At 39.3% G+C, this 24,940-nt stretch overlaps 1 protein-coding gene across 2 annotated transcripts in view; it reads right to left on the reverse strand.

The window, feature by feature from the left end:
• MINDY2 (MINDY lysine 48 deubiquitinase 2) overlaps nt 1-8,140 on the reverse strand; it is a 77,674-nt gene extending 69,534 nt beyond the window's left edge. The window contains exon 1 of one of the 2 annotated variants that reach the window (XM_043555319.1): nt 6,999-8,140. In XM_043555319.1, coding sequence (XP_043411254.1) covers nt 6,999-7,856 — 858 coding nt within the window. In that variant the 5' untranslated portion in view covers nt 7,857-8,140. The remainder of the gene's footprint in view (nt 1-6,998) is intronic. The other variant, XM_043555320.1, reaches the window with a different exon arrangement.
• Between the last annotated feature and the right edge of the window lie 16,800 nt (nt 8,141-24,940).

Below are 24,940 nucleotides of genomic sequence, written 5' to 3' on the forward strand. Positions count from 1 at the left end.
CACTGGTTCTTCCAGACTGATTTGTCCCAGACTTATTGTCCACTATTTAACTTCCAAACCACATATCCCAAGTAACATCTCAAGTTCTGAAGTAGGTGATAATCTTAGCTTGGGCAAGTTATTTAAAATTTATGTACCTCAGTTTTGCATATATGTAAAATAGGAACATTGTCTACCTAAGGATTTCATGATATAATTGAAAAAATTAAGAGGAAATGCATATAATTCATGTAAAATATTTAGCAGTGTATCTGGACATAAAAATAACCAAGTACTGGGGTGCCTGGGTGGCCCAGTTGAGCACCCAACTCTTGATTCCAGCTCAGGTCATGATCTCACAGTAGTGAGATTGAGCTCCAGGTCTGGCTCTGCTCTGTCAGCATGGAGCCTCCTTTGGATTTTCTCTCTCCCCTCCTCTCTGCCCCTCCCCCTCTCTCACATGCATGCACAAGTGAAAGCATGTGCACTCTCTCTCTCTCTAAATAAACATTAAAAAAAATAATGGAGTACTACTATTTTTCAAAGCCATATGATTGGTGGTACCATCTATGCTCAAATGTTCTTCACCTGGCACTCAATATAGATAAGGTGGATGGGGAACGGGAAAGTTATCCACTGAAGGACTACTGGGAGCAAGGAGAGAGGAGAAAATGAACCCATCATTAATAGGGCAACCAGCCAATGGAGTAGTCATACTATCATCAGTCCTCATCCATTTTATCTCACAAATGAAGAAATACAATACCAATCCTAATTCTTAAAAGAGATTGGAAATGAAAGTCTCATAAATGTTACTTGCATCTACTGTGTAAACAAAACTCCACCGTGTGAAGTTATCAATCTCTTCTTACAGGATCTATATTTAAAAAAAAAAGGGTGGGCAGAGTCTAAAATGGAATCTTTTTTTCCACTTTTATAAGTAATAAATACACTTGGAAAGACTCAAAAGAGCTTTGTGCCTACTTTGGGAAAAGGAAAATGTGAGAAAATTTATATGATTGCAACGTTCTTATAAGTCAGGAAGTTTGAAGAAAAAAAAAAAAAAAGTAAAAACCAGTCTGAAGCAAGGTGTATGAAAACAGTACAAGAAAAGTTTTCAAGCAAGGAGGGAGAGGTAGAGTCATACTCATTGCTGACAAGAGGCTCACCCTCATGATGCCTCATGTGCAAGTGGTAATAAGAGAGTGGACATCCATTTGAACATCTTTGAATTTTCCGGTAATGGCCTTTTGTTCATTTTGCTGTTGGGTTGCTCATCTCTTTCTAATTTATAAGGGCTCTTTGTAAATGAAGAAATTAACCATTAGACACATAATCTGGCAAACTGTTCCCTCAGTTTGTGGTGTGTGTTTTGGTTTAGTTTCAGGTAGCGTTTTTGGGGGGAAGAAGGGGGCTGCGGTGAGAAAGGGACTTTCTGTCTTTTTTTTTTTTAAACCTTCAGCTTTTTCAGTTTTTATAGAATCAAATGTATCAACCTTATTTTACAGATTCTAGGTGTAATGTCTGGAGAAACCAGTTTTAATATAAAAAAAAAAATCTTGTTTCAGAATCCTGGCATTCCTCTCTTGACTTGGAGTAGGAGATGGTCTCAGTTCCTACCAAGCAAAGAGAGGGGGAAAAAAGAATTTCCTACCTAAAAGGGCTGGGGAGGAAATGAGATGTACTTCCAGCATCTTAATTTAGAACAGTGTATTCATTCTTCTACTAAAATGCTACATAATCATTAGATATTACAAAACTATCATAATGCACAGAATAAGTTTATATGTTTTTTTCAGTGTTTGATTCTCAGAACCTATAACATTCTTTCTATAAGAAAACAAATGTATGACAAAGCAAGGACTCCCTCTATTAAAGTAATACTTTCATAAACATGATGATATTAATGGAGAAACTTTAAAAAATGTTCATAGTATAAAATTTAAGTTACACAAAGTAGAAAAATAATAGCATAATGAATTTCCCAAGTACCCATCACTTGGCTTCAACATTTATAACATAACTATCATGTTATCAGTATCATCAGAAACTAAATTTTATATCTTTGACTTGTTAATTTTTACAAACACATCCATTTTTTTTAGTTTTAAGTAATTTCTATACCCTAAGTGGGGTTCAAGCTCACAATTCTGAAATCAAGAGTCACATGCTCTACCAACTGAGCTAGCCAGGCACCCTGAAACACATCTAAATAAGTGGGTCATAGCCTTCAAATACACCTATAAATAGCACTGTTTTTTTTTTAATGTTTATTTATTTATTTTGAGAGAGCGCGTGCATGTGCACACACACATGGGAGAGGAGCAGAAAAAGGGGGGAGAGAGAGAATCCTAAGCAGGCTCCCTGCTGTCAGCTCAAACCATGAGATCATGACCTGAGCAGAGAGACCTGAGGTGATCAAGAGTCAGATGCTTAACTGCTTAACTGACTGAGCCACCCAGGTGCCCCTAGCATTGTTTTTGATAGATAAGATGAAAGATTAAAGAAAAACCGTAAAAAAAAAAAAAAAAACCACTAAGTTTAGTCTAAAGAAGCAAAATGAATACATATTCCAAAGCATAAATTTACCTGGTGTCAGTTAAAGAGAAATAGAAATTTGAGCCTGAATTAAATTTAATGAATAGGTTTCCTTTTTTGATTTGTTGGATTATCACAGCTCAACTATTTCAGAGATTATGAACGATCACCTACTCTTCATCAGTCCTAAGGCAACCTATCTATAACTAAAACTCCAATATTTCCAACACAGTACTGTTTGATAATTTTAACTATCATTTCTCATCCAGAACTATGGCACTTACTTTCTTTGAATCACTCAAATCCTCCCAACATGTTTAGTTTATTGATTTTTCTCATTACTCCACCTTCCTTCAAAGACATAATCACCTGTTTCATTTTCAACTCTAATTCCATTGACTCTCCACAAATCAGCCCTTGGAAAGCTCAGTCCCTGATATAACCCTAACCAGCCATTCTTTCTGTTCCTATTTCCAGGTATTAGAAAACTACTGGGGAAACAAACAGAAACAAAGCAAAACGTATATACTACAAGTTTTTAAAGCATAACCCCAACTTATCCATTGCTACTTACTACTTTCTATTTATGCCTCAAATTCCAAGACATAATCTCTATGAGATTAGAATTTCTTTAAAATACAATGTGCCTTTCTCATACAATCCTCCCCTCCAAACTTTAAAACCTCTCCTTGCTAATTACTGACAGGTTCAATAGTGATTGCTGATAAGGTCAATTGTTATTGTGCCAAAATGGGAGAATGAGGCCTCAATTGCCATCTGCCTCTCTATCTTAACACATCCTTGTCTCTGTATCCTCCTTGTCCCATTCCTTCCATTACTTCAGAAAATGAGATTGTTGCTCCTTTCCTCTGAAGAGAACTTTACCACCTATTCTGAGGAGTCCATATTATTCTGACTTTTCAGCATCTTTGTCCTCACACCCATCCTTTTTCAGTAAAATCTTTTGTACTCCAATAGCTCCTTGATGCTATTGCACTTGACAATTGATAACTGACCGCTTTATCACAGTTTCTCTCCAAGACTACTATCATGACACTGTCCTATTTCCAGTTCTCAGTCATATGTCACATTATGCCTATACTGGTTTCTTTTACACGCTCTCACTCTTAATGCTTATTGCCTTTCGCCCACCAAGTTTAATCGTTGTTCTGTTTTCGCTATTGTCTACTGGAGAATGGGATGGAAGAGGGAGTGGAGAATTACAGGGAGGAATTAAGCTGGCAATTTGTAGTTTCCCACATATTCTCAATGATAAAAAAAAAAATTGAGAACTATGGCTCACCACTCTCAATGAAGTATTCATTTATTCTCATACTTATGGTAAGTAAACTACCATACTTAGGTCTATGCAATAACTCCCCCAGTTTTTCTCTATAATTTGACCTCTTCCCTGACACTCGACGCTTCTAGAGGCATGATGAATATTTATATTTTCATGTCCCACTATCAGACATTTCCAACCTGACACAACTAAACTTTGACATCTCCCAGCTGAAAACACTTTATCTTTTGAATGACGCAATCTCTATTACCCAGATTAGAAAAGGTGGGGTCATCTTCATTTCCTTTGTCCAGTTAGCGATCATTTAGGCTCCAACATTGTCTTCATCAAAGAGAAGGGGCAGAGAATTCCCCATCCAAAAGGGCCATCCTCATCAATTCTTCATGTTACACTACACTTCTTGCTACACTACAATCTTACCCCTAGTCTAATCTCAAACAAACAAGACCACTTCCATCATATTATTCTCAGTCGAGTTCCCTATGATTAGCTAAATATAAAGTGTAAGCACCACTTGTGTTTACAGTGAAATCTGACAGCTACTTTTTGTACCCTATTCACTATTTTTCTCTACCTCAGCCTTTCTCAAACCTTCTGGTGTCTAGACTATTACAGTCCTAAAAATTATTGAGGACCCCAAAGAGCTTTGGTCTATGTAGGTTGTATCTACCCACACTTACCATACTAGAAATGAAAATTGAGAAAAAATTTAAAAAGAATAAATAAGCACATATTCCATTAACTCCCAGAGCAATGATATTATCACATATCATATAGCCTGGAAAACTCCACTGACACTTGTGAAAGAATGAGAATGAAAAGGCAAATAATAGCTTAGTATTATTATGAAAATAGTTCTGACCTCTAGCACCCCTGGCTCTCTTTGAGAAAACTGCTTTATCAGACCCTGCTTCTCTTAATCTGTCTCCCTATCAATCACTGATTACTGATGAGTAACGTTTGTGTGTAGCCATAGCCTGGAGGCAGACAGGAGGCTTAAAAACCAGATTTATAAAATAGCCTCCAAATTAATAAGCACGCCTGCTCATTAACAGTCTAACACAACTATCAATTTTATTTCCTGCTAATGCTATTTCCTTCCCTCTGACTCTGCACTTCCAACCAAGGTTTGAATCATGAAAAAGAACAAATCTTTTTCTGCTTCACCAGCTTTGAATACACTATTCCCTCTGGCTGGAAGTCCTTCTATCAACTCATCCTTCAGATCCAGTTCATAGATTACCTCTTTTATAAAGCTTTCCCTGACACAACGCATCCCCAGTTACCCTTTTCTAATTCCAAAGCACATTTAGAACTTATCACATCGCACTGTAATTATTTATATGTGTCTCCCCACTAAATGGGAGCTACATGAGGGCAGACTTGCATCTTGCTTGTTTTTGTACTTCTAGTACCTCACACGTAGTAGGAACTCAAATGTTTGATCATTTCATTGAAGCCATGTCTGAAAGAGTCAATTCAAAGCTCATCTATCTCCAAATATTTCAGATCATAGCACTTGCTCCTTCCTCTGAACTTTGGTAGTACTATCTGGTAACTAAGAGAAAAGAAAATCTAAAGAACTGTTGTTATCCCTTCCTACAAAAAGACTAGGGTCTTTGGCCTGTATATCAAGTCTGACTGACATTTAAGGGCTTTCATCAAGTGGTTCTTCACCTTTCAGTTTTACTTTTTATTATTCACCAGTTTGAACTTACCATTTCTGTCGGCTAATAAACACACATGCACGCACACACGCGCACGCACACACACAATCCATTCTATTTTCATCCCTTTTGTTTATATCCTTCCCGCTCCCACAATTCCATTTCCTTATTATTTCAAATTTACTTTTCCTTAAAAGCTTGGTATAAGACCCATCAATTCCACGAAGCTCTCTGGGGCTATGACAGACTAAAGAAAAATTTCCCCTTTTGGAATATCTAACACATTTCAATCTGTTGTTTACAACTGAAAAACTTATATTTATATAAACAAATGTATACATATATAGATGTATTTATAATGTATTGCCTTGCATTGTCCTTTAATAAGTCAATGATGCAACCCCAAATAGCTCCCCAGCTAAAGCAGACACAGTCTTCATCAAACATTTGAGTGCCATTATGTACCAGATACTGCTAAGGTTTTTAATCTTATTTCTTTTGCATCAGCCCTTGCTAGTAACAGGAAGATGAAGGCACGTAATATATGCTATTTCCTTTACTTAATTTTTTTCCTAACCGGTCAAAATAATCCAGGTTATTTTCTTCTAGGAAACAGTTTATCAATGGATATACTTATCAATTAGAAAATAAGAGGTGTGCTATAAGATCCTGCATCTCAGCACCCTCAAACTGCAAACTTGAGTAAGACACTTCAGTTATACACAACACACTGAGTCCCCTCAATATACTTTAACTTTTGAAGGGCCCTTACCTTTCTTGTTCCTTTACCTTGAATATATCTTTTCTTATTTGAGTCATTACAATTTTAATTCCCTTAACCTTGACAAGTTCTGATGCAAGTAGTATGCAATAATGTAATAACAGTGATAATGCCAAGCTGTTTAAGCAGAAACAAATAAACAAGGCAAATAAAAATCATGCATAAAATGAAAACAATCTTTGAAAACCAAGAAGTTATGGTAACTGGGCTCAGACCAATGCTTTCCCTTAAATGGAATTTGTCTAACGGGCCACATCTTCCCTATCACCATTTCCTTAAGTATCTACACCCAAATGGAGCAAGTATTAGTTGGAAAATCGGCTAAACATAACCATCAAAACTTGTTCCCTGCTATCATGGATTGATGGTAAGTAACTTCTAAAGATCATTTTCCCCAGTTCTTCACTCTTGCATATGTGACAGTCAGTAAGAAGGAAACACAGAAAAATACAGTTAAAAAAATAATCCTAGGGTTTAGGGTGCTCTAAATCCTTGTTTTTAAGAACATCAACTGAATGTTGAACTCGTATTTAAACACTAGAGAGACCTGAGGTTGCCGGCAATTCTTTTACAAAATACATATAAGAATATTCTTTGGACAAGAGTCCCAGAATGAATTTCATGGGAGAACGAGGAAAGAAAAGAGGAAACCGTCAGCTGACATGCAGCAGCTCCTTCACCCCGTTTTCCCCCTCCCCAAAAGCTGTAGGAAATAGCTGCAGAAATGTACCTTCCAGGCCAGAAGCAAAACATTGAGGATGGCCAGCAAAGGGCAGGGTCCATTCTCATTCTGAGTGATGATGGGTGTGTTCTCTTCCTTCCACTGGATCCACTTGATGTGATAGACAGATTGTCCCGGGAAGCGTTCCTTGGAGGCCGCCAGTACCTGAGCTTCCTCCCCCTCCTCCTCCTCCTCCTCTTCTCGGCAAAGAGGCACAGCCCGGGGCAACACCGCCGCGCCCTCGCCCTCCTCCTCCTCCCCGGGGACCCGGTTCTCTGCTCCCTCCTCACTATTAAACTCAGAGCTACTGGGGAAAGAATGCAGGTTAGAGAACGACTCCAGGGAGTCCAGGCTTGGCGATTCCCCAGGAGGGCTCGGGTCGCTGCAACTGCTACTGAGGCCGCCGGCGCTGCTAGGCTCCTCGGAGCCGGCGGCCGCCAACTCTGCCCGGCAGGTGCCGGCGGAATCCGCGCGGCAGCCGGCGTCTCCGGCCGGACCCGATCCATGGTCCGCTCCGGCCTCCGCGGTCTCCGGCGAGGCGGTCACCTTGTGTTGCCCTCTCAGAGGCGCCTTCTGGGCAGCAATGTTCTCCAAATCGCTCTCCTTCAAGTCCAAGCCCGGAAAGGAGCTGCAGGGTCTGGGAACCTGAGGAGAGCCGGCGGGAGAAACGGAGTCCAAGAGGCTCCTCCCGGCGGCCGCCGCCCCCTGCCCATTCCCGCCTCTGCTCTCCGCCGCCCATACTCCAGGACCATCTCCGGCGGCGAGCCTGGTCTCCGGTGGCCCTTCCTGCGGAGAACCTGTCCCTGGCGTTGGCCCGATGGCCACCCCGTGTTCTAGTGGCTGCAGGCTCTCGGGGCCGCTCTCCATGCCCAGCCGCCAGCCCCTCGCTCTAAGGAGACCGCGGCGGGTTCTCTTCAGCCAGCGCCTCGGACGCCATGACAGCGGCACTGGCAGCTACAGCGCCCTTGCGCGGCCTCGGCCAGGCACGTCACGGGAAGGGCACCGGGAGCGCGCGCGCGCGCCGCCGCGCTATCCGCCTGCTTGGGGAGTGACTGAGCGCCGCCGAGGGAGGGCGACCCCTACCCGGACCCGCCCCTCCTACGCGCCCGCCTGCTGAAGCTAGCTCCCGGAAGGCGTGGCGTGGCGGGCGTGGCTAGGAGGGTGTGGCCAGAAGGAAAACATCGTCTCACTATGTAGCCGGAAGTTGAACTCTAGGGCAGCCCAACCGCGCGCGGCTTCTTTAAAGGAGAGGCGGGCAGAGACTGTTTCGGTTGTGACCCTTAAGAGCTGGGGTGTGTGTGGCCCAGCCTAGGGCTCAGGATGATGAGTTGCCTGTGGTTGTGTTATTTGGAAAAGAGCTCGTCCCCGAAGAGCTGAGGAGATTTGTTTCCTCCGCTTGTAAGATGGAAAATTGAAGGAATTTCTTACGAGATGCGGATTTTTAAAGGCTGTGCATTTACTCGAGGTGTTTGGATTACTACACCGCATAAATCCCAGTCTCCCAGGGTTTTGGCTGAGAAACACCGGGCTCCTCACCAGCTACTGGTGAAAACGTTCGCCCTACTTGAGGCGTCAGTGCGGTTGTGGATACTGGCCTGCACAGAAAAAAAAAAAAAGTGGGTAATTTTGGGCCAATAATAATAAATTAGCTTCTGCCTGAATTAGCCAAGTCTTTGCGGTTTTGTCAATTTGGTCTCACTTTGATGGAGTGGGAAGTGCCTGTTCCTGAAAGAGTTTTCTAATTGCAATTGATTCGTCTTAAGGCCGTGCAATTTTCAGAGAGGACAGAGTAGGCTGCAAATTTTGTTGGTGACAAAATGGGATTTGGGTCCTATTCTGACCTGTTCCCCACAAGGACGCCCCTCTCTCCCCTCCTCCCGTTTTTGTTTGTTTGTTTTTTATTTTCTGGTTTTTTTTGTTTTTTGTCTTTCAACATTTTTTAAGCTCCGGGGATACAAAAGATGACAGGGCAGGTCATCTTTCGTGGTTAGCCATAGAAATAACTGACATCTAATGGAACGGTATCTTTCTGTATCTCTTTTCATTCGAGAAGGTAGACAGAATTACAAATTGGTATTTCATTCACTCATTTAACACCCCTCAAGTCCAAGTACATTCTGGAAACTGTGGCACTGGCAAATAAGAGAAAGGGCTCATATCTTCTTTGGGTTTACTATCTAGTAGTTTCTTGTTTTGTTTTTTCTTATTGCTACGTTTTTATTTATTTTCACATTTTTTTTAAAATTTGTTAATTTATATTTTGAGAGACTGAGCAAGCAGAGGAAGGGCGGGGGGGAGGGGTAGAGAGAGAATCCCAAGCAGATTCCACACTGCCAACACAGAGCCCAATGCGAGGTTCCAACTCATAAACTGTGAGATCATGACCTGAGCCAAAAACCAAGAGTCAGATGCTTAAGGGACTGAGCCACCCAGGGTAAGACACATACTGCTGAAGGCACCTGGGTGGCTCAGTCTGTAGAACATGATCTCAGGGTCATAATTCGAGCCACACTTTGGATGTAGAGTTTACAAGGTATATGCTGCTGGATCAAGCTTTTTACAGTATTTAAGGCCATTAAGTGTAAATGAGAATTATAAGAGATTTCAGGAAATTCAGAATTTAGTATGCTGCCTTGATTATAAATAGATGTCTAAAGGTGTATTATATGGCTGCCTGGCTGGCTCAGTCCGTACAGCATGCAACTCTTAATCTCAGGGTCGTGAGTTCAAGCCTCACATTGGGTGTGGAGCCACTTAAAAAAATAATACGCTAAAATAAATAAATAAATGAAGGTGTAGTGTATGAGTAAATTGAATGACTGGATCATTTACAGGCCAGAAACCACAGAGCCAAAAAGTATGGAACACATGTCTCACATAATAGTCTTTCACCAGTTTTTTTTTAAGACTCTGCTTAGATAGGCCTGAACTTGCTCTGGTAGTTTTCATTGGTATATGTTTCAAATGCTCACATGCATAATTTAATAATTTATTTATAATAGAAACAGAACCAATTTTTCTTTTCTATATGTTGTCAGCAACTACATAATGAACAGTGGTAAAAAATGTATGCTTGTATGTAATTATTTAAGTTTTTGAAGATGTGCATAGTTATTTTTCTAAGGGAGGTGGGGAGTGGCATCTAGGGAGAAATGTCAGAAGACAATAAGCTGAAAAATGTCTCACTCATTTTTGCTTATATGTATCTTTGGTTTAAGTTCTTGTTTTTCCCAGAATTAACAATTACCTCATCATTTTGTTTATTTGCTTAACTCTTCACCTACTAGTAGCTCAGCCACAGACTTACCTGTACAGTCACACATATCAGGTTTCCTCCCAGATCCATTTTAATCTTGGGTATATCCCTCCTGAAACACTTCTCTTACTCTGATCTAAACTTACTGTTCTGTAGGACTGCTGCATGTGTCATCCTGGGATTTCTCTTCACTATTGTCTTACGAGTTCCCTCCTCCTCATTTCCATGTTGATTCCTTCCTTGAATCTCCTTCTTCCTCTTTCTTGGACCTGGTGGAACATATTCTTTTTTAGCTTCCTGAGAATGAGTGCATAGGAAGCACATTTTGAGGGACTGTCTATGTCTGAAAAAGAGATAGAACTCTACTCTACCTTTACCTTTATAGTTTGGCTAGACATAAAATTAAAGGAAATACTTCTTCCTTTTGAAGTCATTGATTATTGTCTTTCAGCTTCCAAATGATTATAGAGTAGTCTGATGTTCCAGAACCTTTGTGTATTACCTATTTCTTCTCTCTGAAGTGTATTTGATTGTCTCTTTCTTCTTGGTGTTCTGACATTTCAGTATTTGATGTTGTTTTGTTTTGTTTTGTTTTTGTTTTTAGGTAGGCTTAATGCCCACTGCAGGTCCTGAACTCAGGACCCTGAGATCAAGACCCTGAGTTGGAGAACTGTGCTGAGATCAAGAGTCAGATGCTTAATCAACTAAGCCACCCAGGTGCCCCAATATTTGATATAGTTTTGAATGGGTCTTGCTTTATTTATTGGGATGCATACTTGATGATCACACAGTGAATGTAGAAACTTATATTCTTCAGTTCTGGAAATTTTTCATTTCTTTTATAATTCTTATTTATTCTTTAATTTTATCTATTTGTTCTATTTTCTTTTTTTTTTAATTTTTTTTCAACATTTATTTATTTTTGGGACAGAGAGAGACAGAGCATGAACGGGGGAGGGGCAGAAAGACAGGGAGACACAGAATCGGAAACAGGCTCCAGGCTCTGAGCCATCAGCCCAGAGCCTGACGCGGGGCTCTAACTCATGGACCGCGAGATCGTGACGTGGCTGAAGTCGGATGCTTAACCGACAGCATCACCCAGGCACCCCTATTTGTTCTATTTTCTAAGAGATTTTCTCAACTTTATCTTTCAATTCTTTTTTTTAAATGTTTATTTATTTTGAGAGAAAGAGAGAGTGCACACCCACATGCACACATGTATGCAAGACAGGGGAAGGGGCGGGGGGGGGGGTGGGTAGAGAGAGAATCTCAAGTAGGTTCTGCGCTGTCAGTGCATAGCTCAATGCAGGGCTCGATCCCATCAAGTGGGAGATCATGACCTGAGCCAAAACCCAGAATTGGGTGCCCAACCGACAGAGCCTCCCAGACACCCATTCAATTATTTTTAATGCATTACTTACTGGTGCTGTTGTATATTTAACTTCCAAGAATTCTTTGTAGTTCCTTTTTATTGCTTAGAAACATCCTGATCATTCATCTCTTAGAATATTGATTACAGTTTTTATTGTATCCTTTATATTTTTGAAAGGATATCTGAACAATATGCTATAAAAAATATACTTAGTATGGAGTTATTGACAGTTCCAGAGAGAGTGAGATATGGGCGATACAAGTGTAAAACATTGGTTTTACTCTTTGGAAAGGCAAAATCTGTTTTGGGAAATAAGATATATTCACATGAAATACTGAGAATATAAGTCAGTTAATAATTCATACTAAATGAGTGGTACAAGCAATAACTTATAAAAATTCAGATGAGGAAAATCTTTTCATATGAGATAATGAGGAATTAAGCTATATTAGCCTAATTGAAATCATAGGCTGATTGTTACCTCAAGCTTAAGAAATCCAAAAACTATATCTCTAACTCTCAAAATTATTATTCTTTAAAAATTTTTTTTAAAATGAATCATAGCTAGCTACCATAACAGCAAAGTTGGTACTATCTTTGACTTTTACCCAGATTTATTTGCTATTACCTCATCTGTCAAGTCTTACTGATATTATACACTCCTTTTCTATTTCATTTATCTGTAGCCACCCCCTTGCTAAGTCTTTATCACCTTACTGCTAGTCTGTATCATCATTCTAATTATTCCTCAGCCTATGGGGTTTTTTTCCCCCTAAATCCTCATATTCCATAGGAATAAGTCAATAAACAATATCTACAACTTTTTAATGAAGATATAAGAGTGTAATCATGTTACTCAGAAAGAAATTTGGGGATAAGGAACTAAAGAATACCTAGGAGTATGGAACTGCTTCTAAAGAACAGGACTCAAAAGTGTGGAGGGATAGAGCAGAGAGAATTGCTTTGTTTTTATATAAACTATTTGACTTTTAAGCCTAGTCCATCTTGCTTTTATTTTGTTGATGGTGCTACTAAAAATAATTTGAAGGTTCTTTATTGTTAGCTGAACCAAAATTGGGTCAGAGCAGATTGCACAGGCTTGGCATATATACCTTTATTTCTTTTCTCTTAGCTTTCTACTCAAGATATGGTGGTGAAATTTTGAGTTAAAATCAAGTGTTTCCATGTAATTCAAATTGCGCTGGCTCTGGCCCTCATCTGCTTATGCAGAAATTCCAGCCTCCTGCAAAGTACATCCCCTATTTAATTATTTCTGAGAGCCCCCATGAGGAGTCCCACACCTGTTCAGAAACAAATCCAATCCTATGATATTCTACCAGGTGCTGCTTCTACTCCATGCTGCTTTACCAGATGCTAGTCTGTCCTGGTGGTATTAAAGATGTATGATGGTGAATGGAGGAAAATGACCTTGTTTTCCCTTTATTTTACCTCTACTATGCTAAGTATTGTTGAAACATTTCTTTTTTTTAATTTTACTTATGTAATTTTTTTTTAATTTGTTAATGTTTGTTTACTTTTGAGAGAGACACACAGAGCGTGAGTGGGGGGCGGGGGGAGCAGAGAGAGAGAGGAAGACACAGAAACCCAAATAGGCTCCAGGCTCTGAGACAGCTTAGGCTCCACATAGAGCCTGACATGGGCTTGAACTCATGAACCATGAGATCATGACCTGAGCCGAAGTCAGATGCTTAACCAACTGAGCCATCCAGGTGCCCCACCTATGTAGTTATTTTTAAGAGTGGGACCTAAATTTGGGTACAAATAGAGTCTATCCGGAATGAATTCAAGGAATATATTCCATCACCTTCAACTCAAAATCCCTACTCTTCTGGTCTTAGGACAATGGTTAAGGTTTTGTTATTGCTTCACATATATAATGCCTTAGGACCTAGCTCTTCAAACACACTCCTACCAGTTTGCTAGATATCTCTCAACTTTAATACAGTTATTCTCCATGTGTGGTTTTTGGATTAGTAGTATTAACATCACCTGGGAACTTGTTAAAAATGAAAATTCTTGGGGCACCTTTGCTGGCTCAGTTGGTGAAGCATGTGGCTCTTGATCTTAGAGTCATGAGTTTGAGCCCCACATTGGGCATAGAGCTTACTTAAAAAAGAAAAGAAAAGAAAAGAAAAGAAAAGAAAAGAAAAGAAAAGAAAAGAAAAGAAAAGAAAAGTTATCTAGTCCTACCCCAGATCTATAGAAGCAGAAACTCTGTGTGTAAAGTCCAGTGACACAAAGGACTGTGTTTTAACAAGACCTCTAGATGATTCTGATTCACAATGAAGTTTGAGAATTGCTATTCTAGCACTAAGGGAAGCATCTCTTCCCCACCTTTATGGCAAATAAATAAATCTTAGTGCAATCCCTATCAAAATAACACCAGCATTGTTTACAGAGCTAGAAAAAACAATCCTAAAATTTGTATGGAACCAGAAAAGACCCCAAATAGACAAAGCAATCCTGAAAAAGAAAACCAAAGACATTACAATTCCAGACTTCAAGCTGTATTACAAAGCTGTAATCATCAAGACAGTATGGTACTGGCACAAAAACAGACACATAGATCAAAGGAACAGAATAGAGAACACAGAAATGAACCCACAAACATATGACCAACTAATCTTTGACAAAGCAGGAAAGAATACTCAATGGAAAAAAGAGAGTCTCTTCAGCAAATGGTGTTGGGAAAATGGGACAGCGACATACAGAAAAATGAACCTGGACCACTTTCTTACACCATGCAGAAAAATAAAATCAATATGGATGAAAGACTTCAATGTAAGACAGGAAGCCATCAAAATCCTTGAGGAGAAAGCAGGCAAAAACCTCTTTCACCTTGGCCACAGCAACTTTTTACTCAACATGTATCCTGAGGCAAGGGAAACAAAAGCAAAAAGGGACTATTGAGACATCATCAAGATAAAAAAACTTCTGCATGGCAAAGGAAACTATCAGCAAAACTAAAAGGCAACTGACAGAATCAGAGAAGATATTTGCAAATGACATCAGAGAAAGGGTTAGTATTCAAAATCTGTAAGGAACTTATCAAAATCAACACCCAAAAAAAACAAATAATCCAGTGAATAATTGGGCAAAGGAGATGAATGGACACTTTTCCAAAGAAGACATTCCAAAACTGCTCAACATCACTCATCATCAGGGAAATGCAAATGAAAACCACAGTGAGATAGCACCTCACACCTGTCAGAATGGCTAACATTAACAACTCAGGCAACAACAGATATTGATGAGGATGTGGAGAAAGAGGATCTCTTTTGCACTGCTGGTGGGAATGCAAACTGGTGCAGCCAGTTTGGAAAACAGTATGGAGGTTCCTCAAAAAGTTAAAAATAGAACTACCCTATGACCCAGCAATTGCACTACTAGGTATTTATCCAAGGGATACAGGTGTGCTGTTTCGAAGGGGCACATGCACCCCAATGTTTATAACAGCATTATTGACAATAGCCAAAGTATGGAAAGAGCCCAAAAGTCCACCGACTGACAAATGGATATATAATATTATATTCCACTAATATATTAATATTCCATACACATACGCACACACACACACACACACACACACACACACACACACAGTAGAATATTACTCTGTAATCAAAAAGAATGAAATCTTGCCATTTGCAATAACGTGGATGGAACTAGAGTGTATTATGCTAAGCAAAATAAGCCAGAGAAAGGAAAATATATGATTTCACTCATATGTGGAATTTAAAAAACAAAACAGATGACCATAAGGAAAAGGAAGCAAAAAAGATAAAAACAGAGAGGGAGGCAAACCATAAGAGACTCTTAAATACAGAGAAGAAACTGAGGGTTGCTGGCAGGGTGTTGGGTGGGGGATAGGCTAAATGGGCATTATAGAGGGCACTTGTTGGGGTGAGCACTGCATGTTATATGTAAATGATGAATCAGTAAATTCTATTCCTGAAGTCATTATTACGCTGTATGTTAACTAACTTGGATTTAAATTTTATTTTATTTATTTTTTTTTTTTTTTAAATTTTTTTTTTTTCAATGTTTATTTATTTTTGGAACAGAGAGAGACAGAGCATGAACGGGGGAGGGGCAGAGAGAGAGGGAGACACAGAATCAGAAACAGGCTCCAGGCTCTGAGCCATCAGCCCAGAGCCTGACGCGGGGCTCGAACTCACGGACCGCGAGATCGTGACCTGGCTGAAGTCGGACGCTTAACCGACTGCGCCACCCAGGCGCCCCATGGATTTAAATTTTAAAAAATTAAAAAGTAAAAGTTACTGTAGTATAAAAAATAAATAAACCTTAGCAAAAGTAAAAGGCTTCTAAATTCATCTTCTATAGCCAATTTTTAATTACTTTCCTAGAACTCCACAATGCTCCAAAATTATTCTTTTGGCCATTTTTTCTATATATTCTCCTTTGAGGAGTGTGTGTGTGTGTGTGTGTGTGTGTGTGTGTGTGTGTGTATGTATACCTTCAAAGTCATGTCGAAACCATATTTTGTTATCCTGATCTCAAAATGCTTCTTTGTTCTTGTCTTTCCCACATTTCTCCACCTTCATATCAGTCTCTGTTACTTAGGGTTAAAACACTCAAGTACTTCCATTTAGTTTCCTCATAGTCAACAAGTCCCCTTTTTAAATTTAAAATGTTTAATATAAGTAAATATTGTGCTTTTCTAGTTAAAAAGATTAGCAAACACGTATGAGCAAATAAAGAAAGGAAAAGCCACCTTTCAGCATGCTGTGTGGAATGAAGTATTAGAACACTAGTGATACTTCACTGCATGTATATCCTCCTCAAACCTTTCTAGGCGTCTGAACACATACATATTTTTGTGAACAAAAATTGGACCATTCTGTGGGGTGCCTGGGTGGCTCAGTCAGTTAAGTGTTTGACTCTTGATTTCGACTTAGGTCACGATCTCATGATTTGTAAGATCAAGCCCAGCATTGGGCTCTGCACTGATATCAATATATTGTGAACTGTTATCAATATATTTTGAACACTTGGAGTGCCTGGCTTGGTCAGATGGTAGAGCATATAACTCTTGATCTTGGGGTTGAGAGTTCAAGCTCCACGCTGGGTGTAGAGATTACTTTAAAAAATAAAATCTTTAAAGATACCTATCTTGTGAACATCTTTAGGTATTAATTTACATTCATCTACAACATTTCTTTTTTTTTTTTAATTTTTTTTTCAACGTTTATTTATTTTTGGGACAGAGAGAGACAGAGCATGAATGGGGGAGGGGCAGAGAGAGAGGGAGACACAGAATCGGAAACAGGCTCCAGGCTCTGAGCCATCAGCCCAGAGCCCGACGCGGGGCTCGAACTCACAGACCGCGAGATCGTGACCTGGCTGAAGTCGGATGCTTAACTGACTGCGCCACCCAGGCGCCCCTCATCTACAACATTTCTAATGAATCAATAATATTCTGTTATATGGCTGAGCCAATCCCTGCTTTTCAGACATTTAGATTGTTTAACTATTTTATGAACTTCACTGTAATCAATGTCCTTGTAACTGAATATTCCTTTTTTTTAAATTTTTAAAAAATTTTACTTACTTAGAGACAGAGAAAGACCAGGGGAGGGGCAGTGAGAGAGGGAGAGAGAATCCCAAGAAGGCTCTCTGCTGCCAGCACAGAGCCTAATGCAAGACTCGAACTCAAGAACTGTGAGATCATGACCTGAGCTGAAATCAAGAGTCAGACACTTAACCAACTGAGCCACCCAGACGCCCCATCTGTATTCCTTTAATAGATTTCCACATGTTCAAGTCAAATCAGGATCTGACTTTTACTTCAGTATTTTATCCACTCCTTGCTTTCCATTCTCGCTGGTGCTGTCCTAGGTCAGTGAGCGTGTTGGAGTAAACCTGCTAAATTGATTTCGCTACAGTTTATTTTCCTTCAAGTACATTGTGTATATTGCTAGATTAAACAGTGATTTTATTATTTCCATCTACCACTGAAAACCTTTAAAGGCACTTCCTTAACCACTAAATATCATGAGTTGCTCTAGCATTCAAAGCTTTTCTTAATCTATCCTCATTCTATGTAACTAGCCTTATCAATTACTACAATGTAATAACCCTTTTTCTATACCATTTGAACTAATTATACCTATGCAAATGATTTGCTCATTTTGCTTCCTTAATTTAAAATATCTACTCTCTTTTTCTCTTAATTCCATATTAGCTTTCAAAGTCTACTCAGATTATGTCCAACTTTCTACCTCAAAATCCCCTGTTTTCAATACACCATTTAAAATACCATTATTGATAAGAAAAAAAAAATTACCCTGCACGTTTGCAAAGACATCTAGTCTCTAATTAATTTGATATGTTTGGCCCAATGTAACGATGAGCAACATATAATATTGTGAATCTGAATAATTTTGGAGCTTAATGCATCCTCAGACATATTTTTCTTTCTTTCTTTTTTTTTTTTTTTTTTGCAAATGAGGAAACTGGGGCTGAAAGAAGTCCTGTGACTTCCCCAAGGTCAGACAGTTCCATTATTACCACAGGTTGGTGCTAGAACAGAGTCCCTGAACTTTCAGTCCAGTGTTACTCTGTTACAATGTAGCACACACATTACAACAGAGGCCTTGGGAAAGAAAGATTGATTTCAAAATATAAAAATGTCTTGACTTGAAAAATTGTTAAAGATGAGCTATTTAGCTAGTTAGCATTAAATTAAAATATGATCCATTTAACTAAGCAAAATTGTATTAGTAATTGTGATGACTCCTCAGCATTTGAATTGTTTATTATAAGTTAGCTTTGTTTTTTTTTTTTAATTTTTAAATGTTTTTAATTTTATTTTTGAGAGAGAGAGAGACAGAGCATGAGTGGGGGAAGGACAGAGAGAGAGACACAGAATCTGAAGCAGGCTCCAGGCTCTGAGCTGTCAGCACAGAGCCCGATGCAGGGCTTGAACTCATGGATGGTGAGATCATGACCTTAGTCAAAGTTGGACGCTCAACTGACTGAGCCACCCAGGCGCCCCAAGATAGCTTTAAAAGAAACTAATTATATTTTAAACAATTTGGCCCCACATAAATGATTTGTTTGTTCATATAAAGTGTTTAATGCAAAGTGTTTAGTTTGTCTTATACCTTAAAATAAATGCTGACCAATATAGTGTTTATAATGGGTATGTCTTGTTATCTAGATTTCTAGTGCAAGTGTTTAAGTTTGGATAGACCTAAGAGAGATATGTGTTGGGGGCGCCTGGGTGGCTCAGTCGGTTAAGCGTCCGACTTCGGCTCAGGTCATGATCTCACAGTCTGTGAGTTCGAGCCCCGCATCAGGCTCTGTGCTGACAGCTCAGAGCCCGGAGACTGTTTCAGATTCTGTGTCTCCCTCTCTCTCTGCCCCTCCCCTGTTCACGCTCTGTCTCCCTCTGTCTTAAAAATAAATAAACATTAAAAATAATTAAAAAAAAAAAGAGAGAGAGATGTGTTGGTATGAGAAATTAAAGCAATAACAATAGAGCAATTTTTAAAAAATACAATTATTTTTTTTTTTTAATTTTTTTTTTTTCAACATTTATTTATTTTTGGGACAGAGAGAGACAGAGCATGAACGGGGGAGGGGCAGAGAGAGAGGGAGACACAGAACACAGAATCGGAAACAGGCTCCAGGCTCTGAGCCATCAGCCCAGAGCCTGACGCGGGGCTCGAACTCACAGACCGCGAGATCGTGACCTGGCTGAAGTCGGAGGCTTAACCGACTGCGCCACCCAGGCGCCCCCAAAAAATACAATTATTGAATTTTCTTATGTCTAATATTCACTTTCTTAATATTTAAAAAATTTCTAGATTCAGAATTAAATATTTTGTGAACAATTTGATGCTCTTTTCTTCAATAGCTATTGTTAAATCAATGGTGTATCTTACAATTGAGGGTATCTTAGAATCAAGGAAATATATCATCTTTTCTGTTTTTTGTATGTTGACATTGACTTACCAAGACAACCTGGTCTTTTACATTCACTCTATCCCTCATGTTTATTTAGGATGGTGATTGTCAAACTTCAGTGTGATTAATGCTCACATGAGGAGCCTGTTAAAATGCATGTTTCTGGGCTCCGAGCCCAAGAACTCAGATTCTCTCATTCAGAATTGGAGAAAAGCCCAGGAATCTGCAGTTTTGACATGCATCCTAAGTGATTCTGATCCAGGTATTTCACTGGCCATACATTGAGAAACACTCATCTAGAACAATATCAGATAATAACCACATGTGCTATTGAGAAGTAAAGTATAGTTGGTAATTGTTAATATGCATATAGTAAGAATTATGACTTATTTGGCTTCTAATTACAATAATGAACCTCTGTAATTATGTGTTGAGTATCTACGGTGTGGTGCTTTGGGGCACCGAAGGGAATATCAAGCATGGGCACACAGAAGCAGCCTAAATAGTAGGAATTGTGATGAATGGAAACCACAAGACCTGGGACCAAAAGCTGGTCCTGCATTACCTAATTTTACAAGCTTCGGTAAATCAATTTACTTCTCTCAACACGAGATTTCACCTTTTGTAAAAGAAAAAAAGGCGGGGGGAGGAGCGTGAATGTTATTGCTATGTTGCTTTGCAAATGACATGGGAACATATAGGAAAGCTCTTCTAATATAGTATTATTATTGTCATTGCCCTGAATTGGTTACAATCTTGTTAAGAAGACAAGACATAAGCATCTACAAGTGAAATAAAAGTATGACACTTGAGGCTGTATATAAGGCCTACTTATGAAGTGCTTCCCAGAACAATAAGAATTAAATAACCATATCAATATAAAATGAATCAGATTAGGTATTTGTTATAGTTCCCTTACAAGACAGGATTCATTCCAGGTCTAAAAGAAGCAAAAGTGAGACTTAGAAATCTAATCACAATCTGAATAAATGTAAAAAGGTTGTGGCCTAATCAATTATATTATTCCTGAAAAAAACAATAAGAGAAAGAGAGATATTGGTCTACGTGGGGTCTAAAGAAAATCCCAAAATATAAGGGTTTGTCATAGTGCTTCCATAACCATCTAGGGTGGAGGTCACCTGGGCAGGTGGATAGCCTGGTTCCTGTCTAGTCCCTTGTCAGATTCTAATGTGGCATAGTAAGTTGGATAGTTGGATAAACTAGACAGTAAAATCATTTAATTAATTTCTTTTCCAATGATGCCTTGCTTACTAAGCTGCTTTTAATTATGATTTAGCCACTCAAGTGTTAAAAGATAAAAAAGGGAATGCAGTGACTTGCTAACACGACTACGTAACTTGTAGAAAAATAAGGTGATGTTTCGGTCAAAACATGTCTCTTGAGAGTTTAACTCCTATGAATTAATCCTTGTTGGCTGATCAACTCAGGTTGCACTATGAAAAGTCAAGCTTCTGCATCTTCCAAACAGAGTAGTAGATCCTGGACCATGACAGTGATAATATAAATGGATTCACCTAGTAATTTAAAAAACTGGACTGTAAGATTTAGAGGCAGACAAAGGCAGGCTAGAAGCCCGGTCTGCCTCTGTGTTCTCATTTGTGAAATGAGATATGTCTACTTCATAGCATCATTGTGAAGACTAAAGGGGATCATGTATGCAAAGTGCCTATGGTGCACTATGGCACTATGGCAGGAATATTGTCTTGGTAGTGTGCAAATCTCCAAATCAGGAGCAGAACAAATATTTCTTGAATGAATGATCAGTAATTACCATTAGCACCCTGTAAGGTTTTTCTGGGTGCTCTCCGCTTTGCCTCAAAGCCTTTCTATCTCTGTCCTCTGTAATATCAGAATAATAATAATGAGAGTTTCCCTAAAGTAACAAAGGATTAACTGGAGATGAGTGATATAAATGATAAGTGTTTTGTTCTAAAATGTGATTGAGATTGGTGGGGCCCTTGGGATCTAGGAAAACACTTCAGGACTATTTGGAACTTGGTCTAATTCTCAACAAAGGTCACAAACTAAAATTCTGACAGGAATAACACAGGCTGGGGTGACATTAGACCAGCGCATCCAAGGAGGGCAGCCTCTACCCAGTTTCAGCCAACTGAGGTTTTGCAAGAACTTAAGTCTGCTTAACCTCTCAGTTTTCACAGAAAATCCGGTATCTACGTTTTAACACAAAAGCTCCTAATTGTTGAATATTGATGTATAATTACGAAAAATGTTTTTTATTGTTATTTTATTAATTTTTATTAAAAAAATTTTTAGAGAGAGAAAGCACACGTGAGCAGGGGAGAGGGGTAGAGGGAAAGAGAGAGAGAATGTTTTTTTTTTTAAGTTTATTTTATTTATTTTGAGAGAGAGCATGAGCAAGGTAGGGGCAGAGGGAGATAGAGAGAATCCCAAGCAAGCTGGGCTCTGTCAGTGCAGAGCCAAACACGGGGCTCAAGCAAGAGATCATGACGTGAGGCGAAACCAAGAGCTGGACACTTTATTGTCTAAGTCGCCCTGGCACCCCTAAGAAAAAACTTTTAACTACAAGTCAAACCAAACATGCCTCTGAGTCTAATTTGGTTTATGAACTACCAGGTTGTGACCAGAGCTTTAAAGGCTAAGTATTAGAAAAACCCCAGGCAACAATTAGATAAACCGAGGCATATTTAAAATTTTTAAAGACTATTTGAACAAAAATCAATACAAATCAGGCAACAGATAATAATAATCTAGCAGATAGATGAGGGCTCAGAGGAACTCCATAAAATGAAAGACTTTTAGGAGCAAAAGGGAGTGGGAATAGGGAAAGTTCTACTAGGCAAAAAAGTGGGTTGGTTATTGCAAAATTAATTCCCTTAGGAGATGGTAGGAGCCTATCTGGCAGATTACCTAACTAGTGCTGATCAGGCATTTTCTGACTGTCTGGTTTAAGATTCCATTTCTGAGTAGCAACTGTAATTAAGTTTCAGGTTGGTGATGTGGGGCTTAGCATAGATGGCTCCATTTTGAGCCTGCTGTTTTGTTTTTTAACACACTGTATAAAAGGGAGATAAAGGGAACAAAAAACATAGGGAGGGGATAGTTTATGATGCTTTTCTTTTAAGAAAAGAACTAGGGAAGATATTAAATAAACAAATACAATACAGTTTAATAAAGCTACATTAGAAATAAATGGTATATATTAAATTTTGTCTAATGACAAAGTTAGGGGAGATTTAACAGAAAAGAAGCCTGAGCCATATCTTTAGAATAATATCTATTTCTTAATGTTTGAAAGGAAATTGACATTTATCACATGTCTTCTAGTTGCATGCTCTACCAACTTGGGGTGCCTGTGTGGCCCAGACAGTTGAGCATCCAAGTTCAGCTCAGGTCATGATCTCAGGGTTTGTGAGTTTGAGCCCCACATCAAGCTTGCTGCTGTCAGTGCAGAGCCTGCTTTAGATTCTCTGTCTCCCTTTCTCTCTGGCCCTCCCACACTCGTGCTCACTCACTTTCTCTCTCTCAAAAACAAATAAATATTAAAAGAAATAAATGCTTTAAGTTTTAAAAGCTATTTATTTATTCATTTATTTATTGTTTTAGAGAGAGAATATTCATGAGCAGGGGGGAGGGGCAGAAGGGGAGGGAGAGAGAGAGAGTGAGAGAGAGAGAGGGAGAGAGAGAGAATCTTAAGCAGGCTCCATGCTCAGCTTGGAGCCTGATGTGGGGCTCGATCCCATAACCCTGAGATATGACCTGAGCTGAAATCAAGAGTTGGACGCTCAACCAACTGAGCCATCCAGGTGCCCCTAAATGCCTTACGTTTTAAATATCATTTTTCAATGTTCTCTTTCCCCAAAAGTGGATTTTCTAAGTCCTTTTCTTCTCTGATTCTTACACAGAAAGCAAAATCCTAACAAAAAAAGTGTCTTGGATATTTTGAGCCTAGTTTTATAGAATATATAGGATAAATGGGAGAGACATTCCTCATGGAGGGAATAAAATGTGCAAAGATGTCAAAGAGGGAAGTGACACTTGTGTTTGGGAAGACAATTGCAGGTGAACAGCAGCATATTGTAGTGATTAAGCACAAACTTTGGAGGCAGATTTAACTTTGGACATTGGCTCTGCTACAGAATAACCTTGATACCCAGTGCAGGGCTTGAACTTACAACCCCAAGATCAAGAGTTACATTCTCTACCAAGTAAGCCAGCCAGGTGCCCCATTTTTTTTTCTAGATGGCAATTTATTTAAGTTCTTTAAGCTTTCATTTCCTTACTAACTGCCAGCTGTTACTGTTATTCTGGTTTTTGTCCTTGCAGCTTTTAGAAGATAAAGTAAGAAAAGAGAGCCATGAAAGATGAATCTGGCAAGGAAGGCAAAGACCAGATCATGAAGGCCTTGCATTTTATCCTGGAAATAAAAGGATATATATATGTATATTTTTTAAAAGATCACTCTTGTAGCAACGGGGGCAAAAGGACAATGAGCGGGTAATGTGAGACAGAGAGACCAGAACTTGGGCTGTGGCCATAGAGGTGAGTGGGGGTGGTTGACAGGATGGAGATTAAACATGTGACCCTACTGGAATGGGAGAAGAGTTAGGTGATTGCTTGCACGGGGTTGTCACTAACCAAGACAAAAAAGTTAGGAGGAAAACGTGGTTTGAGTAGGTTGATATAGGGGTTTGTTCGTTTTGGGACATGTTATATTTGGTGTACTGGGAGGGTTTGGCTAGTAAATGTTAGATAGGCAATAATAACAACACCTTAAATTTTGTAATTACATCTGCCAGGTAATATTCTTAGTGTTTTACATCTAGCACTTTATGTAACTCTCACAGCAGCCCTCTGAGGTAGGTCTTAACTATTCTACCCATCATAAAAATGTCCAAAGTCGGGGCGCCTGGGTGGCTCAGTCCGTTAAGCGTCGGACTTCAGCTCAGGTCATGATCTCGCAGTCCGTGAGTTCGAGCCCCGCATCGGGCTCTGAGCTGATAGCTCAGAGCCTGGAGCCTGCTTCCGATTCTGTGTCTCCCTCTCTCTCTGCCCCTCCCCCGTTCATGCTCTCTCTCTCTCTCTCTCTCTCTCTCTCTCTCTCTCAAAAATAAGTAAAACGTTAAAAATTAAAAAAAAAATGTCCAAAGTGTGGAACAGGTGCCTTAACTTACTCAAGTTTACAGCTGGCAAATGCCACAACTAGGATTTGGTCTGGAACTTGGGACACAAGTATAGGAAAAGTGCTGTGTGCTAGGCACTGGGGTAGAATTCAGTATAAGAGAGAACCAGTGAGTCATAGACATTTGAGAGTAGTAAAAACTAATCATGCACGTGAAGAATGAGAAGACAAAAGAGCCAAGAATAAAG

The sequence above is a fragment of the Prionailurus bengalensis genome, chromosome B3 (assembly GCF_016509475.1).
Source record: "Prionailurus bengalensis isolate Pbe53 chromosome B3, Fcat_Pben_1.1_paternal_pri, whole genome shotgun sequence".
NCBI lineage: Eukaryota > Metazoa > Chordata > Mammalia > Carnivora > Felidae > Prionailurus > Prionailurus bengalensis.